Source organism: Sorex fumeus, unplaced genomic scaffold, assembly GCF_029834395.1.
Source record: "Sorex fumeus unplaced genomic scaffold, SorFum_2.1 ptg000094l, whole genome shotgun sequence".
Classification (NCBI taxonomy): Eukaryota; Metazoa; Chordata; class Mammalia; order Eulipotyphla; family Soricidae; genus Sorex; species Sorex fumeus.
In genome coordinates this window covers 16,214,206-16,241,480 of record NW_026606151.1, presented here as the reverse complement: position 1 = coordinate 16,241,480, position 27,275 = coordinate 16,214,206, and the positions used below count along the sequence as shown (strand labels likewise).

Sequence of the window (27,275 nt, the reverse complement as noted above, 5' to 3'; positions counted from 1 at the left end):
ATTTGTGTTTATGTGTGTTTAACCTCTTCTTAAATAGCAGCAAAATTTCTAATTCCCAAAAGATACCAACATTAACTTACGGAAGCATGTCAGGAATAAAAGAAATCAGAACAATACTATACCTACAGAAGTCTTGAGTTTTATCTTTTTTTTTTCTTAGAGAAATTCAAAGTATGGAACCTGGGAAATAGAGCCCTAAGACCCAGTGCCACTAGACCTGCCATATAATCTTCATTTTCGATGTCTACTATTCCATTTTTTTCTGTCCAGATACAACAGTTTTAATAGTTTACACAGAAGAGTTATAAAAAATAAAATCATGCAATTTCAGTGGCTGATTTTGTGCAGTAAGCACTGAATCAGTTCCCACCAACAGCCCCCTGGTGCAACCCTTAATGAATGCAAACTTTATTTTTAGTAATGACCTTTCGTAACATGAGCCTTGATCCGTTGAGATGCTGTTCACTTTTGATGCATCTCCAAATCCTTTTTTTTATGCATTTTAAATCAACACACGCTTGTTCTGAATTTATGCATGTGGATAGACGGAGATGTAATTTAAACACATCTGTTCAAATATGCATTTCAGATCAACTTGGTGCCGGTTCTCATAATGCGATGGAGTTTTTGACGGGTATTATATCCCTAACGTACACAACAGATGGTATTTATTAGAGAATGAATAGAAATGAAGTTTAAGGATGTTGAGCTTTTTTGTCTTAAGTCACTCATTTTTTTTAGTCCTAGAACAGTAGTGCCCTGGAGTCCTCTCATAGACCTTTATGTGCAATGTCCTCTCTCAGAGGACCATCTCTCAAATAGAGATTAAAAGTTTATATATATATCATGCTGGAGCTATAGCACAGCGGGTAGGGCATTTGCCTTGCCTGCGGCCAACCAGGTTCAATTCATTCTTCCCTTTCAGAGAGCTTTGCAAGCTACCGAGAGTATCCCGCCCACATGGCAGGGCCTGGCAAGCTCACCATGGCATTTTCAAGTATGCCAAAAACAGTAACAACAAGTCTCACAATAGAGACGTTACTGGTGACCACTCGAGCAAATCGATGAACAACGGGAGGAGAGTGCTACAATATTATATATAATTGTATATAATTATAATGTATCACATATCATATATAATAAGATATAGAATCTATATTTTGGGAATAAAAATATATAGGATATATATTTTGGGGGAAGGGGGTAGTTACTACCCCTGAGAAAGTTAGATGAGAAAGGAGTAAGAATAACCTGTTCACAATTAGTACCACAAGGAATGCTGTGTAAGTCAGTAGATAATGGGTTTAAATCATGAACTCAAATCCTAACTTCCTCATCCACATTATGCTAATGTCATTGATGTTTTGGGGGGAGCAGGGGCTTGGGCCACACCCAGTGGTGCTGAGGAGTGGCCCCTGGCAGTGTTCCAGGAACCGTGTATGGTGCCCGATCTTAACCAGCTCCCAGCTCCTGCCGCCATATGCAGTGTCTCTGTGGCCTCTGGGCAAAGAGCGTTGAATACATTGACATACAAATCATTTCAGATGTATTAGAAACATGTTGCAATACTTTAGGGTCCACACTTCAATGACTAAAAGAAGATTTCCTATATATCATATATTTACATATAGTTTATTTGTGTGGGGGTGTGGTGGGGGCAGGCACGGACTGAGCCGTGCTCAGGGACTACCCCTGTTCTTGGCTCAGGGTTACTCCTGGCAGTGCTAGGAATCAAACCCAGGCCTCTCATAAGCAAGGGTTGCACGCCAGCCATCTTCCTGGTCTGTTCATCATCCAAAGTATTTCTTAGAATAAGAAAAACAGAGAATGACATATCTATACTGTGGCGACCCAAATGAATATACAGAAGTTCTTTGATTTTCAGTTGTTCTTTCCTATGGAGAGCTGTACCAGAATGCTGGGCAGTCCTCACCAGGACTATAGAGGCAGGTTTTGTTGTTGTTGTTGTTGTTGTTGTTTGCTTTTGGGGGTCACACCCGGCGATGCTCAGGGGTTACTCCTGGCTCTGCACTGAGGAATTACTCCTGGCGGTGCTCGGGGGACCATATAGGATGTCGGGGATTGAACTTGGGCCAGCCGCATGCAAGGCAAACGCCCTCACCACTGTGCTATCACTCCGGCATATGGAGGCAGTTTTGCCTAAGCTCACGTGTTGCTCTTCCCTGCACTCCTTGCAGCCGTCTGTGGGTTCAGCCCCGTGACCCCCTGCGTCCCTTTATGCTCACCTTTACTGGGAGGCTGGACTGCTGCAGACTTTGAACCCTCTTTCCTTCTTCAGTATTTGTAGTGTCGGTAGCTAGTTTCAGGAAGCACTGAAGGCCCCCGGGTTCTGCATGCCTGCCTTTCACTCCTGGTGATAGGAAGCTCTGTTCTCACAGACAGGATCCCATGCAAGCCAACCAGGATCACCTGTGAGCTCTCCCTGACTTCTCCAAACAGCATCGTTTTTTCCCAGACACTGAGTCTTTTTCCCAGACACTGAGGCAGGGCAGGGTGGAGTAGTGGTGGTGGCCAGGGGTGGGGGGTGGAGGTGGCAGGGGCGTGTGCGAAAGGAAAAGTGATGATTTGTGAAGTAACCTGCATTTATGTTCAGCAGTCATAGAAAACATTTTAAAATATTTGAAATAATATAATTGCTTTGTGCTGGGAGCACGTACATGAATCAAAGATGTTAGCAGGTGTCCTGCTAGTATGGAATCTCATGCTGTTGTATTTATTGGAAATATGCACACCATCAACAGACTTGAATTTGTTTTTTATTTAAAAAGAAAAAAAACAGTCCTTGAAACAGAGGGTTTGGATTAAAAAAAGAAACTCAGGCTTAAAATCATGTAACTGAATTTCCAATTTATTGTATTCAGTTGCCTTTCGGAATTTTCAATTATTCTGAAAATCTAGTTTTCTTGTTATTTCAGCTTTTTTTTTTTCTTGAAAATTCTTCACACATTTGCCTATAGCATTTGATCCGGCCATTGTATAATTTGATAGAGGTGTGTAGCATGTTTAAATTTTGATGAATAGGGGCTCGGCGTTTGCTATAGCTCTGGGTTATAATTCTTAGTTACTTGTATGCAGACTTGCAAACATCACATTATTATACTCACTGTGCAGATGGTACATTTTATTCTTTCATGTTTATCAGAAAATTGAATACAATCAATGACTTGGGTCACACAGTTTTAGCTCTAAATAAAAGAGTTGACGGGAATGCAGTTTCCTTTATGGTGAAGGTCTCCTTTGGGGGCGGAGGGGGTGCTGGAGCAATAGTCCAGTGAGTAGAGTGCTTGCCTTGCATGCAGCTGGTCTTGGTTTGCTCCCAGGCACCACATGTGCCCCTCTAGCCCGACCAGGAGTGATCCCTGAGTGCCGAGCCAGGAGAAAAGCCTCTAGGTATGTCCTCCTCTCCTCAAAAGTTTTGTTTTTGTTTTTGCTTTTAATTTTGTTGGTGGTTTGCTTGTTTTATTTACCATTGTATAACTCTTTTATACTTTAAATCCTTTGGAGGGTTTGTGACTGAAATCTCCAGGCTCTCAGGGAGACCTCCCCTCATCTCCCCTTTTCTTCTGGGAGCCTGGCGGTCACACCCAGGAACTGCCTCTGGCCCAGTATCAGCTCATCACTGGCCATGATCCAGACACTAATAAACAAATCTTGGAAGAGACAGAGCGCAACATGCCACAAAGATGTTAGTCCAGTGCCAGGAGATCTTTTACGTGTTACCCAACGTCACCATCAGTTAAAAAATTAACTCTAGCTCTATTGCCCTATTTAAAACTTTCAGAATTCCTCCAGTGACATCACATACTCTATGCCACGATGTTCCAAGAGTAGCACACCACATTTGATGGGTGTAAAGTAGAAGGCAACTTTATATATATATACATATATATATATATTTGTGTGTGTGTGTAGTACTAATATATAAATTAGCACACAGGGTCAACCTGTAATAGCATGTTAATAATCTCTTATAGAAGGACTTAATGGCCTCCAGGGTGAGACACTGTAAAATCTTAACATGCTGAAGGTTATGTGTTCGCGGGCTCTCTGGATGGCTCTGTCTCACCACCCGTGTTCGGTGCTCTTGAGCCCTGTGTGTGGCCTGGATCAGTACAGCTATTCTCTCTCTGAAGCTTGAGCCCCTCTCGCTCTGACTCCCCTCACCAAGCTTACAGTCTTAGTTTATATAGCAATCATGTAAGGCGGTGACACAAAGGTGGGTTGAATATTGACAAATCAACAATGAGAGGTAAGACCACTCCTCCAGGAGATAAACTCAAGGATAAAATCTCATCTAAAGAGATTACTCCAGATTACTAGGAGATCTGCTCAAGGGTGGGATCCCAACAAGGGTGTGTTCTTTCCTCAGCTAGTAATCTACTTAAATTGTTGTAGTAAATCTACTTCTAATATTTCTAGCAATGTCATTCTGTATGAGCACCGTAAAAGATATAAACTTGCAGTTTGGTTCTTCCTGAGGACATCTCACTATATATTCTTCAGTCCTCAGGCCGGTTTAGTCTTCCTAGCCCCAGCAGGGTCCTAGTCTCGTCGTTACTTTTGGATCATGTCAGTATTTGTCCATGATCATGCCCTCAACTTATAGTTGAGTATCGTGGTGCTTTGGCCTGGCCCATTTTAATGCCAGGGTAGCTCAGAGCTTGCCCTGGGTCCATTCAGTCCCTCATCAGAACCCTGCTTTGGGGGTATTAGGAACTAAGGGCAACTGAGTCAAGAAAGCAGATGCCCAGGAGTAAATATTATTTGGAGTCAAACAACTCCCAAGTTACAGAGCATAATATTAACTATCTTCCTGTGTCCATACAGAAAGGACATTGCTTTAAGGTAAACTATTCAAAAGACATAAGGAGAGGAGAAAGGCAATATTAACTTATAATACGAGTTCAGTGCCCTGGGATGGGTGTGACCCGATAAACGTAAGCTACCTGAGGAAGGACAAAACAGTGTTATCCTATAAGATACAACAATCTTCACATACTTTCCTCTAAGGAAATTTTTTTGGATAATTTCTAGTGGATTATTCATAACAAACAATACAAAATAACTTACTTGGTACCTGCTCTGAGGCCGGGTTTGGTGTTGGTGGGAAAATTCAAATTAATGGTGGTGCGATGGTGTAATGGTGTTATAATTGATGTTGGAATATTGAGTTGGTTTGTGGACTACATGCAACATGCTTGGGGGCTACTCCCAGTTCAGTGCTCAACAGTCACTCCCTGCAGTGCTCTGTGGGGGACCATGTGGTGCCAGGGCTCGAACCCAGGGCTTCCACATGTAGAACATGCACACCAGTCTTCCGAGCCCTGTCCTGGACTTCTTATCTGCTCAACTTAAATTTGTTTCTTAATTTCTCCCAGTGTTTCGCCTGAGTCTCCACCATTCCCCACTGTCTCTACTCCTCTACCAGTATTTTTTAAAAACCTCAGTATGTGCTGGGGAGCACAGATGTTGTCCCTTGATGCTGTTCGCACAAAGATCCGTTGTGCAGTATCCTCCCAACATGGGGTATGTAAGGGGGGTTCTGCATTGATGAGTCCACTCTCCTTCCAGTCACCTCGGTCCTTAGCTGCCTGGCACTGCACCTGGGCACCTCTTCCAACTCTTTCTTCTCTGCATTGCTGTGAGTTTATTCACAGTGCCCGGGTGCCACCTCTTCACAGTGCCTGGGGGTAGAGTCACTCATCAGGGACCAGGATAGCACGGAGTGAGGAACTTGTAAGTGGCCCCACGATGCCTGGACAGGGCGCAGTTCTAACACTTTATAATCACGAGTGGTCAAACTCCCATTTTCTCATCTGTAGAACTGTAGTAATAGTATCTGCCTCTAGGAGTTCTTGGAGGGCTCAGTGCATTAATATATGAAGAACACTTAAAAGATCTCCTGTCGAGGCTGGAGCAATAGCACAGCGGGTAGGGCGTTTGCCTTGCATGCGACTGACCCAGGTTCGATTCCCAGCATCCCATATGGTCCTCACGAAATGCAATGTAACTGTTTCCATGACTGCTGATATTCCTATTTCTATAGCGGCTCCCGCTGTCCCGCTACTTCTGCTTATTACTACAAGCAGTAATACTAATTACTACTATGAGTGCTGCTGCTGCTAGTGTTACTGTATTACTACTGCAGTTTCATTGCCCCTACTGGTATACACCTGACTCACCACTACTAAAAGGGCTTTGAAGGCAGTTATGGCACCTTACTGTTTTTGTGTAGTACAGGACTGGAATTTAAATATTCCTCCTCCTTAAGGTTGGTATTGTTTTTGTATTTGACTATTTTATTTGATGGAAAACTTAAAGTGACTCTTCTGCCCACATTTAGAAATATATAGAGGGTGTGGTTCATCCCCCCCATCCCAGATCTTTGTTATTCAGTCTGTTCCTTTTTTGGGTTACACCCAGTGATGCTCAGAGGTTACTCCTGGCTCTGCACTCAGGAATTATTCCTAATGGTGCTTACGGGACCATATAGATGCTGGAGATTGAACCCGGGTTGACCACATGTAAGGCAAACGCCCTACCTGCTGTACTATCACTCCAGCCCTAATTCAGTCATTCTTTCGCAGAGAGATATGATCTAGGCATACTCCTTGAGACCTTCCAAGACTGACCTGCCCTGGGTTTGGAAAGCTTTTGGAAGCACTTGAGAATATACCTTGCCTGTGTGCTTTCATCATTTGCTTCTGCCTCTGGAAAGTACTATCGTCACGAGCCTTATTTTAGTGACAGCAGACGCCTTTGTGGTTTTTTTACCACCTCAATCATGTATTCTTACAATTTTCTATTGTATTTCATTTGGTTTGTATTTTTTTTTTGTAGGGCGAGGGGTGGGGGGAGTGTTTAGGGCCATATCTGGTGATGCACAGGGCTTACTCCTGGCTCTTCTCTCAAGGACCACTCCTGGAGGGGACCATCTGGGTTTCCGGGGACTGAACCTGGGTCAGCTGGATAAGTCAAGTGTGTTTTGTTAGTACCCACTGTACCTTGTCTCCGGCCCTGATTTGTGTCACATTTTCTAAAAGTACCTTCACACAATGGCTGGAGCGATAGCACAGCAGGTGGGGCATATGCCTTGCATGCGGCAAACCCGGGTTCGATTCCTCCATCCCTCTTGGAGAGCCTGGCAAACTACCGAGAGTATCCCTCCCGCACAGCAGAGCCTGGCAAGCTCCCCGTGGCGTATTCGATATGCCAAACACAGTAACAACAAGTCTCACAACGGAGACGTTACGGTGCACGCTCAAGCAAATCCATGAACAACAGGAGGACAGTGCTACAGTGCTACCTTCACACAATGGAAAGCATCTTGGTGCTTTCTTAGAGATGACTGTCTTAGCAAGAGAAGAGGGATGATTCTCTCCGGCAGTTTTACTGCCCACACAACCCTATGCCCACACAAGCCTGTGGCAAGATGAGCATTAGATTCGTTCACCAACTGGGCTTTCTGCATTTACTCTTTTGATCAGAAACTAACTTCCGCAACAGTGATTTTGTCTGGTGTCATCAAAGTCACATACATAGACCGAAGTGGGACAGGACTGCCACACGATCTTCATGCATTTCATCGGTATCTGTAGAAGGGGAGGCAACCTGGGTCTTCCCTCCCCAACCCCACCCCCTGCCAAGCCCACCCGCTCTGGCAGTTTCCCCCAGCATTTTCCCTCTGCCTACTGTGCTCTTCCTGTTTCCATCCCATCATCTCGTTGACTCGACCCACACGCCTTTCCATGTTTTCTCCTCCCACCGCTGCGTTCAGCCGGGTGATGTGGTTATCTTGGCAGCTTCGCAACCAGGTGCATGGCAGGGGTGCAGAGCCCGGCCAGTGTGTTCCTGTTGTTCTCTTGGCCCCTCATGCCCTCCATTATGTGGTGGTCGGTCCAAGAGAATGACACTCGTCTTCCTTGGGTGGCCCTCGCCACCCTGAGGTCTGCCTGGTAGTTTCCGCCCTGTTCCTTTCTCCACTCCTTGCATGATTGCAGACAGTGTGTCCTCTGCCTGTCGCTTCCCCTGTCAGAGCACGGGCTATCGTTCCTGAGAAGCTTTGCGCTGGGCACTCTGTGCTCTGAAAATACCCACAAATACCCTGAGCACTGTGCACGCATTATGCCTTTCTACTCAGTTAACCTGTTCGAAGTTTGTGTAACCAGTAGAAATCAGGGTTCATGCGCCTTTGCTGGTCCATGAGCCCGATCTGAACCACAGGGAGGATTCAGACCCTCCAGCATGTGCACCAGCGAGGAGCTGTCCAGAGCTCTCAGTGTCACCGTCCTTAGCTGTTTACCTCATGCTCTTTGGCCGAACGATGATGTAAGGAGCTCTTTTTTGTGTGTGTGAGTGTGTGTGTGTGTGTGTGTGTGTGTGTGTGTGTTTTAATGAATCACAGCGAGGTACAGTTATAGACTTACAAACTTTTGTGATTACGTTTCCATCATACAATGATCAAATACCCATCCCTCCACTAGTGCCCATTCTCCACCACCAGTGTTCCCCATATCCCTCCCACCACCACACTACCCCCCCACCCCCGCCTCTGTGGCAAGCCCATTCCCTCTTTCTCTCTCTCCTTTTGGATTTTATGATTTGCAATACAGGTAGTAAGTGACTGTCGTGTTTGATCCATAGTCTACTTTCAGCACGCATCTCCCATCCCGAGCAAGCCCTCTAAGCGTCATTCACTTAGTGGTCCCTTCTCTGGCCCAGCTGCCTTTTCCCCTAGACTGTGAGGCTGGCTTCCAAGTCATGGAGCTTGGCCCTTATCTCTATTATCCTTGGGTGTTAGTCTCTCATTCTGTTACTTTATAGTCCACAAATGAGTGCAGTCGTTCTATGTCTGTCCCTCTCTCTCTCTCTAACTCATTTCACTTAGCGTGATACTCTCCATGTCTCTTGCCTGGTTTGGGACATGATGTGAGGTGTTAAAAATTGACAAAGGGGGCCAGAGTGATAAACTATAAAGCGAGTTTGGTATTCGTCTTGCACCTGGCCAACTCTGGTCCTATCCCTGGTATCTCATATGGTCCCCTGAGCACTGCCAGGAGTAATTCCTGTGTGCAGAGCCAGGAGTAACCCTCGAACATTGCCACGTGTGACACAAAAAGCCAAATATCAAAAATACTAACAAGATTTTCTTTGTCCTCACTGCATCTTGAGCCAAAGGCAATGTTCTGGCTATTTTATGTTTCTCGTCTCTGGGGATTCCCCTGCCCCATCATTTTGGCATCACTGAGATGTGTGATAAAATCTGGGCCCTCGTGAATGACTTTTCTGTTGGCTACTGGCATAGATGTGAGAGCTGGCGAGATTTTTTTTTTCTGCCTCCTTCTCTTGGCTCGGAGGAGAAGGATGTGAGCAAGGAAAAGCTCTGGGAGCCGGAAGCTTGATTCTATTCCCTTGCTCTGCGACTGAGGACAAGTGGTCCCGTACTCCTCGGCCCTGTTCTTCATTACGAGAGTGAAAATGAAATCACCGGGCCAGGGAGGGATGAGACGTTGATGCTGAGTGGGTGTTTTTGTTGTTTCGCCACTGTGGGGACATCAGTTGCCGCTCAGACTTTGCAGTTACCATGTCATACTAGTGTCTGTGATGGCCCACATTTAATTCCTGAGAAAGGGGGTCTTTGGGATTCCCTCTCTCTGACACTGCCGAACATGCCATTTGGTCACTGGGAAGGCTGTTTCTCTGAAAACAGGATTCACACCCAGAGTTAGCTGATTTTTCTCTTCTTTTCCTATGTGGCTTTAGGCAAGTTACTTAGTCTTTCTGCATTTTCGTAGACACGTCTCTCAAATGGGGGAGATATTCCCCATGAGATATTCCCCATCTCATTCACTGCAGCGGGCATTGAAATGATTTCACAGGCCTGGAGAGATCGTGCAGGAGGCCAGGCGGTTGGAGGTCCCCTAAGCACTGCTGGTGGTCACTTCTGAGCAAAGGACCAGTGGCTGACCAGCACCAGCTGTGGCCCAAACCCCACTCCCTTCTGAAATGAAAATCAAAATGCTAATAAAACAAACAAAAAAACCACTTTAAAATAATGCCCGGCACAGAGTTAAGGGCTCAATAAAAGTCCAAGAGGCTGACATTGGAAGAAGCCACCACCGCACCTGCTACTGAGTAAGTCTCTGGGTAACTGCTGACCACCTGGTACCTTCTTGGAGGGTTGTCATCGCTTCCTAAGGTTCTCTTGCATCAAAGGCTTCGTTTTTGGGACTCGAAATAGTTCTTGACTTTGAGTCTCTTGGTACATCAAAGGGATCCCTAGCCTCCCAACACCACCAAGCCAGGGGTCTCAGAAGCAGACTAAGCCCCCCCCCCCCACCCCGAGGGTGCTTGGAATAAGTTCCTCAAACTGTTTCTGGGTCAGAGAAGCATGGCTGTGTTGTGGAGACAGGAAGTCACCTCACAGAGCAGCCAGGCAAGGCTCAAGACACTCAGAATTGCCCCAAACGAGAGACTTGATCGACATGGAGGTCTGATGGGCAATGTCATTAAATAAATGACATTGCATGAAGACTCCCATCTGCATGACTCCCCTCTGCATGAAGACTCCCATCTTGGGGCTGGAGCAATAGCACAGCGGGTAGGGCGTTTGCCTTGCACGCAGCCGACCTAGGTTCAATTCCCAGCATCCCATATGGTCCCCTGAGCACCACCAGGAGTAATTCCTGAGTGTGTGAACCAGGTGTAACTCCTGTGCATCACCGGGTGTGACCCAAAAAGCAAATAAATAAATAAATAGACTCCCATCTGTGGAACCTTCCACGTGAATTTTGTGCAGCAGGGATCCTCAGCCACCCACTGCCCCTTAGCTCTGAGAGATGTTGCTTCTTTAGAACTTTACCAAGAACGTACTGTCCCACCAGTAAACAATTTCTGTAGGACAGGACTTGCTACCTGCAACTGTAATATAGAATTGGAATAAAAAAATTCCTCTGCAAGCCTCAGAAAACTCTTCCACCCCACGGGTTGCAGCTTGCACAACCTTGCCACGAATTTGCAGCTGGAAGTTACAAACAAACCCAGGTCATCTCAAGAACCAGCCCTGGCCCACCGCCAGTGCTTTCCTAAATCATATATTTTTTTTTTGGCTTTTTGGGTCACACCTGGCGATACACAGGGGTTATTCTTGGCTCTGCACTCAGAAATTACCACTGGCGGTGCTCAGGGAATATGGAATGCTAGGAATCGAACCCGGGTTGGCCACATGCAAGGCAAATGCCCTACCCGCTGTGCTATTGCCCTAGCCCCTGAATCATATTTCTAAACAGGAATTTGAAGTCACCAGCTGGGAGCTAGTTAGCACCTAGAATTCCTCCCTGCCCAACCAACCCCTCACGCCAAGTACTCATAAGACTTGTAACCAGGACACATCCCCTTCAGGGGTGTGACCTTCATCCCCAAAGAGAATTCATCAATGCCAGAGCCCTGTGAACCTCTGGACTCTCCCTCCCTTGCCAGGGAGACCTAGAAGATCATCTCTGAGCCTTTGACGTAAATCTACGAAGATGGGGATGAGACAGAGATGAACCCTTTATGTTTCCAAATCAACCCAGTGCCCTGATTGAAGCCCTTTAGTCATTGTCTGTCTTTTTCCTTGTTCTCTTTTGCTCATCACCTTTAATTTAATGAACACCTTTATGGTGCGGAACCTGTGTTTCAGACTGCTGCCTCAGTGCTCATGAGTATGAAAATAGAAGAATATCAGAATATGAAAATGGGCCAGAGTGATAGTACAGCAGGTAGGACATTTGCCTTGCACGTGTCCGACCCAGGTTCGATCCCCTGGCATCCCTTATGGTCTCCTGAGCACCATCAGGAGTAATTCCTGAGTGCAGAGCCAGGAGTAACCCCTGAGCATCGCTGGGTGTGACCCAAAAAGCAAAAAAAAAAAAAAAAAAAAAAGAAGAGTATGAAGATGGTACCATCCAGGCCCAAAGAGGGCCAGATGGGGTCAGCAGGTACATGTAGGAGCTGAGAAGTGGAGAGAACACTAGGAAAGTTGAAGGAGGGAAGAAATAGCAACAAAAATTGTGAATAGACTGTGGACCGGGATTGCCTTGGAGAGGAAATATTTTGGTATAAATGTATCAGCAAGAATTCCATGATGGTGAGAACAGAGGACGAGGACTGGGGAGTATTCTGTGCCCACTGACCCCGCAGACTCACCCAGAGTGCTCCTGGAGGTACTTAGGGAAGCTTGGTCTCATCTCTGGTTGGTTAGAATTGCTGCAGAGAATAAATATGATTGAACTTTGTGAGTCTTCCAAACTCTGCCGTGGTGCTCACAGTGACCTCAGCTCTGCTCCTGCACCCGAAGTAGTCTTCAGCAATTATAAAGAAAGGAGCCTGGCGGTGTTCTGACAAAGCCCCACTGCCCACAAGCCAGCTAGGACTGAATTTAGCACCCGCAACAGAGCTGGCCAACCCGCAGTCAGCTTCTTTGGAGAAACGGAGTTGAATCAAAGCAAAGCAAAAATTCAGCCAATGAGGAATGAAGAAAGCAATTGTGATCGATCACTTCGGAGATTTGATCTGAGCCTTATATGCTACCATGTTCTCTCTCTGTATATATTTTATTCTCAGCAGTCCATGACACTGCATGTTTTATTTTTTTCCTTTTTTGGTGATCTTTTATTTTTTTTATTTATATAAGTTTTATCACCCAACCAAAAATATTAATTGGAAATAATTTACACACACCTATTTTCACTGCTGCACTAAATATAATAAAGAGCCAAGTATGGAAGCAACCCAAACACCAATCTATAAACGAATGAATAAAGAAGCTATGGTATATATATATATATATATATATATATATCACAATCACAAATCATCCTGTTATTCGTCGATTGCCTCGAGCAGGCCCCAGTAACGTCTCCTTCATCCTAGCCCTGAGATTATATTCAAGGCTCTTTAGGAGAATGAGAACCATCATTGTTACTGGTATTTGGCATATTGGGAACGCCAAGGGGAGTTTGCCAGACTCTGCCCTGTGGGCAGGCTACATTCGATAGCCTGCCAGTTTGTCCAAAGTAGGAGTGAGGTAATAAGATGTCATTCGCGGCCGCGCGGTTCCGGGAGCTGGTTTTTATAGTCTCTGAGTCTTGGCCATTGATGGGATTACACTGGCCCCCCAGGGGGCCAGTTGGTGGGTGTGACCCCCGCCTACTGGAATTTGGAGGATCTGGGTGGAGGATGCTCGGCCCCAATCCGAGTAGGCTTGGAGATCTCGGCCCTGAACCCACATGACTTTGTCCCTCTGCGAGTACCTTCGTGTGTGCGGAGAGTGGTCTCAGCATGGTGGTGGCTGGTCCTGGAGGTCTTTGGCTGCCGGAGCCCTGGTCGGGGCAGGGAGGAAAGCTCAACCCGCTCCCCTCCAGTGGGTCCCGGCGAGTGAGGACAGTCAGGCGCGGGGGCAGGAGACTGCACTGTTCTCTTCCGGGAGCTGGTTTTTATGGTGGTATATATATATATATATATATAGAGAGAGAGAGAGAGAGAGAGAGAGAGATTGGAAAAGGAAGCAGCTCTAAGATTACAGAAATTTCTTTTTTTTTCCACTTTTTCATTGAATCACTGTGACATAGACCCTTACAAAACTGTTCATTAGATTTCAGTCATGTAGTATTCCAACACCAATCCCTCCACTAGTGTGTGTTTCCCAGCACCAGTGTCCCCAGGTTCCCTCCCATCACCCCCCCACCCCCTACCCACCTCTAGGCAGGTACTCTCTCTCTTCCACTCTCCCCCCCCCCCCGCCCCTTTTGGGCATTGTGATTTGCAGTATTGATACTGAAAGGTTATCAAGAATATCCCTTTAACTTTTAACCCTCAGATCTTGTCCAGCGTGATCATTCCCAGCTATTATTGTCATACTGGTCCCTTCACTATCTTTCCTACCCTCAGCCCCACACACACTTGTGGTTAGATTCAACTACATGTTATATTTTAGAATAGCCAATCACTTGAAATGTAAAATCCAAATGCCATTCCTTGTTATTTTTCTTTTCTTTTCGATTGTGTGTTGTGTTGTGTGTATGTATGTGTGTGTGTGAGAGAGAGAAAGAGAGAGAGAGAGTCAAAGATATACTCAGAACTCACTTCTGGCTCTTAGGGATCACTTTGGATTGTGTTGGGGTCAGCAGGGGTAGGGAGGTCATATGATGTGCTGGTCAGTGGAACTGGGTCAGCTTCATGTAGGCGCCACCATGACCCCCTCAGTATCTCTCCCACCCCACATGTGTGCCATTTGATCGAAAGTGAGGATATGCCTGACTTCTTATTTATGATGGATTGGCCATTTAGAGCCAGCTGAATTTCTAAGATGTGCTTTTATAAGCTAGCCTTCCTATGACCAGATATTTAGTCAACTTCTGGCAAAGCTTCCCCATCAAAGAATGATATAACATGGGTTTGAGTCTCTAAAATTTCAATAGGGAGATTTTTTTCCCCCCACTAAGTTTCATTTTAAAAGATTTAAAAAGCTCACCCAACTTTATGGGTTTTTTTTTTTGCCCTGTCCTGATATTCATTTAATTGGTTCTGCTAATGTGAATGCCCTTTCAAATATGAAAAAAAAAAATAATAAAGCAGGAGGGAAAAGTTGATTATTTCTGTAATTGGATTTTCTCTTGAATAAAATGATTTCACCCACTTTATCTTTCTGACTTAAGCGCTGGGGGCGGGGGAGCTGTCTTCTTTCTTATGCAGTCAGAGCAGACGCGGAAGGTATGGGCTGTTTCGAGGTAGAAGGGGAACATATTGGTTTGGGTTGTAATTAATTACTGATGCTGAATATACTCTGGCCCCTGCTTTCATTCCCAAATCTAAATTTCCACTGTGTGCAAAATAATTCCATCCAGGAAGAATTCTAATTACTTTAGTAATTATCGTCTTATCTCTAAATGGAATTCAGACATTCAGTGCAGTTTATGAATGTTAGAAATGTTTCATTTCCTTTTCACCTTGAATAACAGAAAAATACACATTACTGAATCTGGCTTCATTGAACCTTATAATTCACGTTACCATAGAAACAGAAAAACTCATATAAGAATTGTGTTAACAGTAGCCTAGATAGTAAATACCTTCACTTTAACTGGCAATATCATCAAATGATTTTAATAACAGACTTGTATGATTTCTGTGAAATGTAATATTGTTCCTTTAAAATATTGTAATAATATTATCCCGTATGCTTACTTTTAATTTTTAAAGCAATATCTTTGGTCTTATGTAAGGCTTTGTGCTTATTCCAAAATATTTGCTGTGGAATGCCAGCCTAGTGTTACAGGATAAAGAACTTCTCACTGTATTTATTTAATTTTTAGTTAACAGTGATGACTCACTTGAGTTTTTGCTCGAAGCCAAACTATGTATTCTAGATCCCTGTTGGGGCTAGACATGTAATGGGTGACACTAAATTTTTTGGGGTCATTCTCATTGGCTTTGGCTTCCACCTCTGATTTTAAACTTTTTGAGACCCCTTTTCTTTCTGGGTTTCAGAAACACTTCACCCATATGCTTGCTCCGTTTTTACCACAAATATTTTATGATTATTTAAGGTTTTACCACTTTAAATTCTGGCTTCTCAGGATATCCAGAAATTTGTAGATCATCTGTCACTTTCTTCATATGCTATTTCCTCTTTTCGTCTTATGCACATGACCTTTTTTTTTTTTACTTCAGGAAAGTAAAATTGCAGCAAATTTAAACATGCCATCTGGGTTTTTTTTTTTTAGCTTATTAAAAGTAGTTTTGTTATTTTTAAAGAGGGCATAATAAAAAAATAATTGATGCTAAAGTTTTCCAAAAGGCCTTGACAATCTTTGATTATAACTATCTCTTAATTAATATGTGAACTGTATGTTAGCATGTAGACTTTGGCTAATATTTAAAACAATTTCTTCAAGCAAGTAGACTTAAACTGCTTTCTAAAGGTCAGCTATTTTATGTGGTCTACTTTGAAAAAGATCACAGCCATTCGTTTATAGGAATACATTTATATTCTGAGTGGTCTGTGTAAATGTCACCTCATTAAGGTACTAGAATATGGACATTTGTGAGTTTGTTTTGATCAGGGTCCTGTTAGGAAGAGAAGCTAAAGTAGGTATTTGTACCAGAGGACAGTTAATCTGAGACATTTAATACACACATGTGGGAAGGCTGGAAAAGCAAAGATCGGGAGATGAGATAACCATGAGTAATAACTCCTGAAAGCAGTTCCTGCCCCCAGGAGTGAGGTGGCAGAAGGGAAAAGGTCCCATTACTGGCACCCAGAACAAAGTGAAGGGCTGTTGCCTCCGAAGGGGGAAGTGACCGCTTCCAGAAACGGATTGCTTCCTGCTCCCACCTTCTGATCATCCTCTATACTTCTTTTCTCAGGATCCAACAGGAAACTTGCTAACAAAGGACCCAGCGAGCTTTGTAGCTGTCTAGCCCAGAGTTCCCATATACATGTGGCCTGAGAGACAGCAGCAGGAATATCAATGTTGATTGTCCAAAGCGTGGGAATTTAATACTGACTTTCTATTAGGTGCAACGATGAAACAGATACTACCTGTGCATTTTGGAGTTGGATTTTTTCTAAAGAGCAAAACAGAATAGCAGTATCCGGTGACTTGACTTCTGGCTTCAACTAAGTCTACCCCTCCAAAGATGATGGTTTAATTTCCAGTTAGTAGATGGACTGCACCTTCCCTGTTTGAGGGGAGAAGTCAGATGCAGATTGCCATTCACTCCAAGCTTGCCCGTTACTCGTTTCTCTTACTGCTTTTGGTTTATCCTCAAGATCTCACAGAAATGTTTCCAAATCCTAATCAGGTCACAGAAATCTTTAAGAAAAGAAAAACTGTGGTCATTTCCCTCTAAAAGATGTACGTATTATTTGGCACGCGATTTTAGTGAGTCCACAGTGTCCACGGGAAGAAACTGTAGAATGATAAAGGAAGGACTATGGTGGTATTGTCACTTCTTCTGTTGTGTTCCTTTGATTGCAGACACATTCAGGAGTGGATAAAATGTGTGCTGTGGGTATGAGTCTGCAGTGAGAAAGTGATTATCAGTGCTTAAACAGCAAATGCCATAGGCAAGTGGAGGGATAAAGGAATGCATGCATGGGTGAAAGGATGGATGGATGGATGGATGGATGGATGGATGGATGGATGGATGGATGGACAGACGGACGGACAAACGGACAGACAGATGGACTGACAGACAGGAAGTAGATTCAGACAGCCATTTCTTATTCACTTCTTGAAATGTTAGTTACCAAAGAGAAAAAAGCACGTATGGAGCTGTTCTCTCAGCCAATTCCTACATAATAACAAATTTTTTATTTTGTTTTATGCTTTGCTATTTATTCCACTAGTTTTATTTTTTTTAATTTGCAATGGCCAGTTCTTATTTGCATAATCGCTCTTACCATCATTTGATCTCCAGAAATAAAGCAATTGCTTCCATAAGTTTATTGCAACATATTTTAGGACCTTTGTCAGGTCACCCTGGAGCAATATTATTAGTATCTAGAGCTGCGTGGGTTTTCTTGGACTTGACACACATTTGACCAGATGTTAGTGTCTTTGCATTCTTTTTGGACGTCACTCAGCATCACTCTGATCATGTCATGCAAAGTCCACTTTTCCATGCAGATTATAGATTTCTTTTGTCATTTTCCATCAGCAGCAGTTGCAAAAGAACTGTGAGGGGAAATAGGGATCCTCAGTGCTCTGAATGGGAAGGAGTCCAGACTGAGGAGGCAAAATTGGTGAAATTTTCTTTATTTCAGCCCCGGTCTTCAGGAACATAGCAACATGTTGGTGGTAGTTGAGTACCTACCTTTGTGCCTGCTGCTTATGTAAATGTAAAATGTTCATCCTTCACTCAGCTCTTTTCCTGTGGTCCAGGAAAGAATGTGCTGTTACCTCCCTCATGTAGAAGGGGTACCTTAGACTCAGAGCATAAAGAAGCCAGCCATAGCACATGGGGACTTGAGTCTGTTGGAATGTTAAAATCTGGCTTCTTTGGGCTGCTTTCTCTCTTGGAGCCATTTGTAAATAGGAATAATTACATCCACCTAGTTCTTGGGGAAGGAGGATAATGTTAGGCACAAGAACAGCATGCCTTAAGAAAGATAAAAATATGCAGGTAACCAACTGAAGTTTTAATTGCCTCTGTGTTTGCCCAATAGATGAGCAGAAGGAATCCTGATGGGAATGAGTGGTTGGGTTTGAGTTTTGATTTTGACAGCAGAAACCTAGTAACCAGGGCTGGAGCGATAGCACAGCGGGTAAGGCGTTTGCCTTGCACGCAGCCAACATGGCCCACACAGGTTCAATTCCCAGCATCCCATATGGTCCCCTGAACACCACCAGGAGCAATTCCTGAGTGCATGAGCCAGGAGTAACCCCTGAGCATCGCCGGGTGTGACCCCAAAAAAAGCAAAAAAAAAAAAAAAAGAAACCTAGTAACCTCAGCAACATCATTTATTCTCCTCAGCCCATCATTACCCTCTCTTTCTAAGGTAATTCCAATGAAGCAACCAGATATTTATCTCTGATACAAAATTGTGGTACAGATATTATTATTAGAAAGTGTGTGTGTGTGAGTGAGTGTATGTGAGTGTGTGTGTAAACGTATGATGGAACACCCAATGGGACTTATATGAGCAATATGACGACCTTGGGTCAGGGCTGGAATGATAGTACAGCTTGCACACAGCTGACCCAGGTTCCATCCTCAGCATCCCATATTGTCTCCCAAGCATCGCCAAAAAGGATTCCTGAGTGCAGAGCCAGGAGTAACCTCTGATCATCTCTGGGTATGACACCCCCAACCCCCCTCTGTCTCCCCAAAAATAAAGTTGCCTTTGGGTCATGGTTTTAAAAGGATCTGATGAGATTCATCTTGACCATTTAACTTCTGTGACCCTGAGCAGTTTTACTCCACTTCTTTGACTTATTTCCCTACAGACATTTTCCCCCATGGTCACAGAAATTAAAATAGAATCAACCTTGTTGGGAGCTGTATTAAACTGTAGTTTTAACACATTGCCCAGAAATTAGTATTGTGTCATAAAGTTGTCTCTCCAACAGACTTACAGTGGCCCTGTATTGCAGGAACTCTACATGTGCAAGACGATTTGGACATGGATTGGTTGATTCTTTGAGTATTTTTACTGTCTTTGTTTCATAGGAAAAGAAACAGAAGGATATGAAATCTTAATAATTTGTCCAAGAGCACATAGCTATCAGTAGCAGAGTCTCATAGTTAGTTATACAAGGATTTTTCCCCAGATATCCATATTAAAATATTGGAGAATGACAAACAGACCACTCCTCTGTGTGTGTGTGTGTGTGTGTGTGTGTTTGTGTGTGTGTTTTCTTGAGGATGAAAACCAGGATCTCAATCCCAGTCCCTCATCTTAGTGATTCCTCTTGGATTTTTTAACCCTTACCTCAGTGTTTCCCCATTTTACTGTGTTTAGCTCAGATTCTTTGAGAATTTTTTCCAAAAGTTACTTGAAGTTACAAAAAGATTCTGAAATGTCCTCAGTGTACTGGATTGTTTCTTTTTATATCCTCTTATTTCAGATATTGACAGAATGACCCCAGGCCAGGTACTCCACATGGGGGTTCATGATTTCCTTCTAGTCCCAGTGATGCCATGTTCCACAGTTGTCTTTCACCCTAGATCTTGCTTTGCGTGATATTTTCCTTCTTCCCCTAATGGCCAGATTTCATTCTTAAACTGCACCTGTTGAAAGTCCAACTCACAGGTGGTTGTAGAAGAGTGTGTTGTGGAGACCAACTGTAGGTGTGTTTTGGATACTCGACAGTCTGCATCCATCCTAAACTAGGGTGTAGTTTGAAGAGTTTCAGCATTATACAACTTCATTACAACCTAGTTTTAGTCTGCTGTAGTTACAGCAAAAGCTTCTCGTGCCTGTTTGGAATCAATTCCTTCTCCCAATGCCAACCCCAGCCCTAAGCAACTGATTTGTTTTCCTGTCTTTATATTTTTGCTTCTTGAAATTTCATCTAACTGGAAATCAAATGATTAAAAAAAATCCTTTGTATTTTGTTTTTTGTTTTTTTAACTTAAGAATGTGTTTCAAAGATTCATCCATGTTGGTGTTTGCATCATGTCGTTCTTTGATTTCTAAGTAATTTCTGTTGTATAGGTGTGCCACATTTTGTTTCTCCCCCTGTTGATAGACAGTTGGGCTGTTCCAACTTTGGAGCTGTTAAAAAGAATGCTGCTATAAAAATCCACATACAGGTCTTCGTATGTACATATGTTTTCATTTTTCTTGGAGAGCTAATTTGGAGTAGATTCTCTTAGAGGCCCAGTAGATTTGTTGTTCAGCTTTTTAAGGAATTGCCAAACTTTTTTCCAAAGTAACTGTGCCACTTTTAAGTCCTACAAACATGAATAAACATTTCAGTTTTTCTTTGTCCACATCATCTATTATTTTTCAGACTCCCCCTCATTATAATTATTTTACTGAATATGTAGTCTCTTGTATGATTTTTACCTGCCTTTCCCTACCTACTAATAATGTTCAAGCAGTATTTTATGCATGTATTGACTATTCATAGCTACTGAGAATATCCTGCCCGCACAGCAGAGTCTGGCAAACTCCCCGTGGCGTATTCGATATGCCAAAATCAGTAACAATGATGCGTGTCATTCCCCTGACCTTGAAAGAGCCTCCATTGTGACACTTGCTAAAATCTCAGGGCTAGGACGAATGGAGATGTTACTGGTACCTGCTCAAGGAAATCGATGAACAACAGGGTGACAGTGATACAGTGATTGACTATTCATATAACTTCTGTAATAAAGTACTGATTAGGATCCTTTGCCCATTGTACAACTATGTTGCTTGCCTTCACTTCCATAAGAGTGATAAATCTTTTTTTTATTAGATATCTGATTTTCAAATATTTTCTCCCAATCTATCTCTTGTCTTTTCATTTCCTTAATAGCTTCTTTTTAGTGAGTTCAATTTATGAAGTTATCTCCTTTTTTTTTTTGGTAGATTGTAATTTTGATGTTGGTGTCATAGCTAAGTGTCTAACTTGACAAAGATTACTTGGGAGATCTAAGTAATCAAAGATTAAAGATATCTAAGTAATCAAAAATTACTGAGATCACCCATATTTTCTTCTAGATGTCTGATCATTCTAGTTACTAAATCCGAATATGTGATTTGTACTGAAGTGCTTTTGTTTATAAAGTAAGGAGATAGTGATGTGTTGAGTGCTGTTTGACTTTTCATCCTGTGTATGTTAGCCAGCGACTCACATCATTGAAAGGATGACTTCCTTTCGCTCGTTGAATTGCATTGGTAGTTTTGTCAAGAATTAATTAACCATAAGTGTATTTTTGGGGGCTCCTTGCTTTGTCCCATTTGTCTGTCTTCGTATTAATTCCATATTGTCTCCATTACTGTAATAAGTCCTTAAATCAGATTGATCCATTCCACTAATATTTTTATTTTTTAAAGTTATTTATTTTAAGTCCTTGGTGTTTCCATATAAATGTTAGAATCAGCTTGTCCAGATCTGTCAGGGGGAAATGCCGATATTTTGACAGTGGTTGCATTCACTATCAATTTGGAGATATCATCTTAAAAATATAAAACTTTCCAACCCAGGGGGGAAAGTGTATTTTCCTCCTTATTTATCCTGGAGCGATAGCACAGTGGCTGGAGTGATAGCACAGCAGTAGGGCGTTTGCCTTGCACGCAGCCAACATGGCCGACCCGAGTTCGATTCCTCCGCCCCTCTCGGAGAGCCTGGCAAGCTGCCAAGAGTATCTCGCCCACAGGGCAGAGCCTGGCAAGCTCCCCGTATTCGATATGCCAAACACAGTAACAACAAAGTCTCCAATGGAGACGTTACTGGGCCCGCTCAAGCAAATCGATGATCAACGGGAGGGCCAAAAAAAATTTATCCATTCATTTCTTTCAGCAAATTCTGGGGCCAGAGTGATAATACTCCCTGTAGGGTGCTTCCTTGCTCATGCTTGACCCACCTTTGATCCCCAGCACTACTAGGAGTTACCAAGCACCGCTTGGAGTGGTCCCTGAGACCAGATCCAGGAGTAAGCCCTGAGCATTGTTGCCTGTGGTCTCCCCGCCAAAAAAGCAAAATAAAACATCTCTTTCAGTGCATTTTAGGAAAAACTTTAATTCTCTTTCTAGAGAATAGTCTTAAACTTCTCAAATTTATTATTTTTGTTTATTTGGTTTCGCTTTTCTCATAAGTCCTTTATGGATTTTCATAACTGATCACACACTACTTCTGCTAAAGTAGATGCACAATTATAAGCTTTCAGAAATTTTTATTTTTAAGTTATTTTGTGAACCCATTTACCAGCAAATAGCTTGTTATGTCAGAATAAATCATGGATCAAATTCTGTTATTTAAACATTCAATGTTTTAATTTTCTTTCAGGATTATTCTCCAAAATTACCATCAAATAGTAGCTTCACATAAGGTCTTATAATTATAAACTCATAGTAGTACATATTAGGCCCACAAATTTCAATAAATATATATAAGCAATTATCATTTTTTTAAAAACTAGTATTTTGAAAATCCATAGCTTCTCAAAAACAACATTTACTCAGAATTAGCATCTTAAAAATTCGGATTAGTGTTTATTTTATGTCTTATAACTTCCTCATAGGCATTTAAATCATATACTAGAAAGAACTTCTTTAGTTTTTCTCACGTTCTGAAGAGAATTCTTGCTAGGTGAATGCATGGTGTAAAATAGGAGATTTTAGTTGGTTCATCTAAGGAACCAAATTACTTTCAAAAGCATAAGTAGCACCATTTGCATATATAAAATTAATGTATAGATTACCTTCATTAGCATTGAAGTGTAGTCTTTAAAAACATTTTATAAGCTATCCGTGTATATTCATATATACTTGGAAAGCAATCAATCTGCCTTGATATTGATTAACATACTTTTTTTTTAATCAGAGTTGGTTTATTAAAGAGCTAAAGCACAATTTTACAGTGCACATGCGATGAGGTTTAATGAGTTTAAGTGTGAATATGGACAAAAATGTGCCAAAGATGAATTTTCTTGGAGTATCATCTTCGTGACAATTACAGTCAATCTCAGTCCGGTGTCACGGGGCAGGTTTGGGACAGGTCTGCTCACACGGCTATGGGATGACTATTAGGGGATACTCCTTATCTGGAGCTCCCATGCTTTCATGTTTTTGCAATCTGCTCCTGATAAAATTGAGATCATTCCGAGGACCAGTATCATGGAGTGCGCTCTTGGCTTTCGTAGCCAGCCAAGGAGAAGCCCCACAGACTGAACTGCCATGAGTTGTCCCTGGTGGTCCTGATGAGAATTGTAAACCCTGCGTTTACAACCAGGGCTCCAATAACCCCTTGATGGCTCTGGTTTCTGACTCTCTGGTGGTGAGTCTGCACTGGAATGCCCCAGATTAATATAACTTTTGTCATTGATCCAGAGCATCCTCCCCTCGTATCAGGTGACCGTTTCGCTTACCACATTTATTCATGCACTGAAACTCTCTTCCTTAATTTATGTTATAATGCTTTCTCTCTTTTTTCACCGTGGCCTTTAATACCCAAAGTAAGCAGGTGTTGGCGTTATAATGTCCTCAACTGTTACAGATTAAGGGGCGGGTGACAGAGTCATTCAGGTACTTTCCTGTGGGAATACCCCATAATCAAGTGCCAAGTTTGCTCCCATTTATAGCCAGGACAATAGCCAGTTGTCTATGTTTCTGTAGTTTTTCATGGGGCCCTTTCTAAGGTGTTATTTTCTTTTTCACTTTGTTGGGGAGATGGGCTTTTCTTTGTATTGCTACTGTGATCCATTTTACTTTAATGGTTAGTTATAGATTTCTTTTGTGAGGTGTAAAAATTTTTTTGGTTTTCAAAGTTATTGATCACTTTCTATTTTACATGTGTTAAATGGCCTTACTACTGGTCACTCCAAGAGCAAGTTTTTTTTTTAATGAATGCCAAGATATTGTAAAGAAGGAAAGCAATTTAATAAAAATAAACATTTTTTTTTCAGGCATACTTTTTTGGCCACACCCAGAAGTACTCAGGGCTTCCTCCTGGCTCTGCACTCAGGGCTCACTTCTTGAAGGCTTGGGGAATTATATGGGGGGGCCAGGAATCGAACCCAGCTCAGGTGTGTGCAAGGCAAGTGCCCTACTCCCTGCACTATCCCTCCAATCCACCAGCATACTCTTTAATTTTTCTCTTTTCTATTTATCATCACAGCAAAAGTTTTTAGTTTGTGGAAACTACCTTCCTATAGCTAGTGAAACCAGATAGACATGAAAAAAGAATCTAAAAATAGTCATTCTCCTCCCTCACAGGCTTAAAGTATGTACTTGTGGAGGGATGACGAGGTGACTGGAAGTGCCCGGAGGAGAGTGGCAGAAAATATCGGCACTTTAGTGGCACTTAGATGCAATAGCTGCAATCAAAACTATAAATACTAACACTGTTGTTACCTCAACTATAATGATGATAATAATCTCAATACATAAATGTCAAAAAGTCGTGAAAAATTATCTTCATTTTTAAATCAAACTGTTTATATTAGACTTTTTAATTTTAAGGTCACACCCGAGTCATTTGGGGCTGCTCCTGGCTCTGTGCTCAGGGGTCCCTCCCAATAATGCTTGGTGAATCATGTGGTATCAGGGATCAGACCTGGAGTGTAACAGGCAACTTGTAGCTTTTCATAGTCGCAAAATATACACATATTTATATGCTAATGATATAATGTATTATTCAGGTATAGCTCAGGCCCTCCCGTTGATCGTCGATTTGCTCGAGCGGGCCCAGTAACGTCTCCATTGGAGACTTTGTTGTTACTGTGTCTGGCATATCGAATACTCTCGGTAGCTTGCCGGGCTCTCCGAGAGGGGTGGAGGAATCGAACTCGGGTCGGCCATGTTGGCCGCTTGTAAGGTGAACGCCCTACCGCTGTGCTATCGCTCCAGCGGTATTATTCATTCCTAAAAATAATAGGTAATCAAAAAATAGGATATGCGAATAGCCTGTGACTTGAAACATTTAAGACTGCTTTTCCTGGGGCTGCAGCAATAGCACAGCGGGTAGGATGTTTGCCTTGCACGCAGCCGACCCAGGTTCAATCCCCAGCATCTCATATGTCCCTTGAGCACCGCCAGTACTAATTCCTGAGAGCAGAGCAGGAGTAATCCCTGTGCATCACTGAGTATGACCCCAAAAAGCAAAAAAAAAAAAAAAAAAAAAGGCTGCTTTTCCTGTTGTATTCGTGGATTCAGAGTAATTTCAGAGTTTTGAATAGTTAATGACACTCTTTTATTGTTATTTTATAATTAGACAATAGATATTATAGCACCTTTGTTGATGCAGGCAGTGTACTGTAACGAATCAACTTCCAAGGTGTTGGGCCTGTCAAAAACCAAGGCAGCTCGTTACCCAATAACCCAGTGATGATGAAGAGCTTTTAGTTCTTTGCTCTTGAATATTAAAGCACAGCAAGAATCGTTAGTTAATTAAGCAGTCCCCAGTGGAAACTGGTCTTGAGCTATGGCCAAGAGAAGTGGGTCTGAGGATGCCGAGGTGGGGCAGGGTCAGCAAAGGGAGAGGAGGGACCGACCCTGGGATGATGGGGGCAGGATCTTGGCACTCATGGTGCAAACCCATGATGGAGTTTTACACTCTAAGTATAAAGGTAAAGGCCCTCCCGTTGATCGTCGATTTGCTCGAGCGGGCCCAGTAACGTCTCCATTGGAGACTTTGTTGTTACTGTGTCTGGCATATCGAATACTCTCGGTAGCTTGCCGGGCTCTCCGAGAGGGGCGGAGGAATCGAACTCAGGTCGGCCATGTTGGCCGCGTGTAAGGCGAACGCCCTACCCGCTGTGCTATCGCTCCAGCCTCTAAGTATAAAATAATAATATTGCTCTGCCCAAAATGGTTTTTAAAGATGTGGATTTTCAATTAATAGAAGTATACGAATGAGAAAGATTAGAATGCAAGAGCCCCATTAAAATAAATCAGCATCATTGTAGCAATGGAGGAAAAACTATATTTCAAATAAAGGTTAGAGGGCCAGAGCAATAGTACAGCACATGCGGGTCGGCGGCAGGGTGGGGGGGGTGCGGTTAAGGCATTTGCCTTGCACATGACCAACCTGAGTTTGGTCCCCAGGCCCCATATGATCCCCTGAGCACTGCTAAGAGTGGTTTCAGAGTATAGAACCAGGAATAAGCCCTGAACACAGCCAGGTATGTCCCCGCCCTGAAAAAAAATGCATGTCAAAAGAAAATGCTAATATCCCAGTGGATATAATAAGCACTGTAGAACAGTAAGCATTTGTAATTACAGCAATTGAAAATATTGTTATGTTAATTGTCATGTTGCAGTGACTAGGTTTAGATGGAAAAAAAAAAACAAGACTAGTTCTAGGAACTAAATTGACATTTACCACAACAGTAACATCAGTAAATATTTTCTTCAAGATAAATTAATTTAGGAAGAGAAATAGTCATCTGTTTTAAAATACAGAAGAAATAGGAAAAAAAAACCGTCTAAAACTTATAATTGCTCTTCAGGGTGACAGAGAACTCGTGTTTCCATAAACTTTGAAAAATATTTAGTGCTCTTTAGAATTATTTCCAAATGTCTCTTTCCTTGAAATAAAAAGTTTGTAAAGTGTAATGGTCTTTAAAATGTCAGGGAGATAGAATAATTATGTATTAGAGCCGACCTTTTTACATTTTTGTCTTGTTATCGTAGAGTTCCTGGAATAACGATTGCTACAGATATTATCTGCGGTTTTCCTGGAGAAACAGATCAAGATTTTCAAGAAACAGTGAAACTGGTGGAAGAATACAGATTCCCAAGCCTCTTCATTAACCAATTTTACCCGAGACCAGGAACTCCCGCTGCAAAAATGGAACAAGTTCCAGCACAAGTGGTAAGATTTTTTTTCTTTGTGTAGCTAATAGAAATAAAAGTGCAGCAACTGTGTTTTCTTCTGTCATACAACCTCCACCCGAAGTTGCAGTGTGTGCAGTTTCCCCAGCAGGCTGAGGGGACAGTAAACGTTACCACCGTTTTCTCCTCCTGAGAAATGAAATTCAGATGACTTTGGGGGAAACTGAGCAAATAGTTACCTGTGTTTATAATATAAATCCTTGGACGTTACTAAATATGGCTG

The 27,275-nt window shown here is 42.7% G+C and overlaps 1 protein-coding gene across 1 annotated transcript in view; it reads left to right on the top strand.

Moving 5' to 3' along the window:
* CDKAL1 (CDK5 regulatory subunit associated protein 1 like 1) overlaps positions 1-27,275 on the top strand; it is a 691,294-nt gene that overhangs the window by 489,758 nt on the left and 174,261 nt on the right. Inside the window, exon 12 of the mRNA XM_056132368.1 lies at positions 26,852-27,032. Coding sequence (XP_055988343.1) covers positions 26,852-27,032 — 181 coding nt within the window. The remainder of the gene's footprint in view (positions 1-26,851; positions 27,033-27,275) is intronic.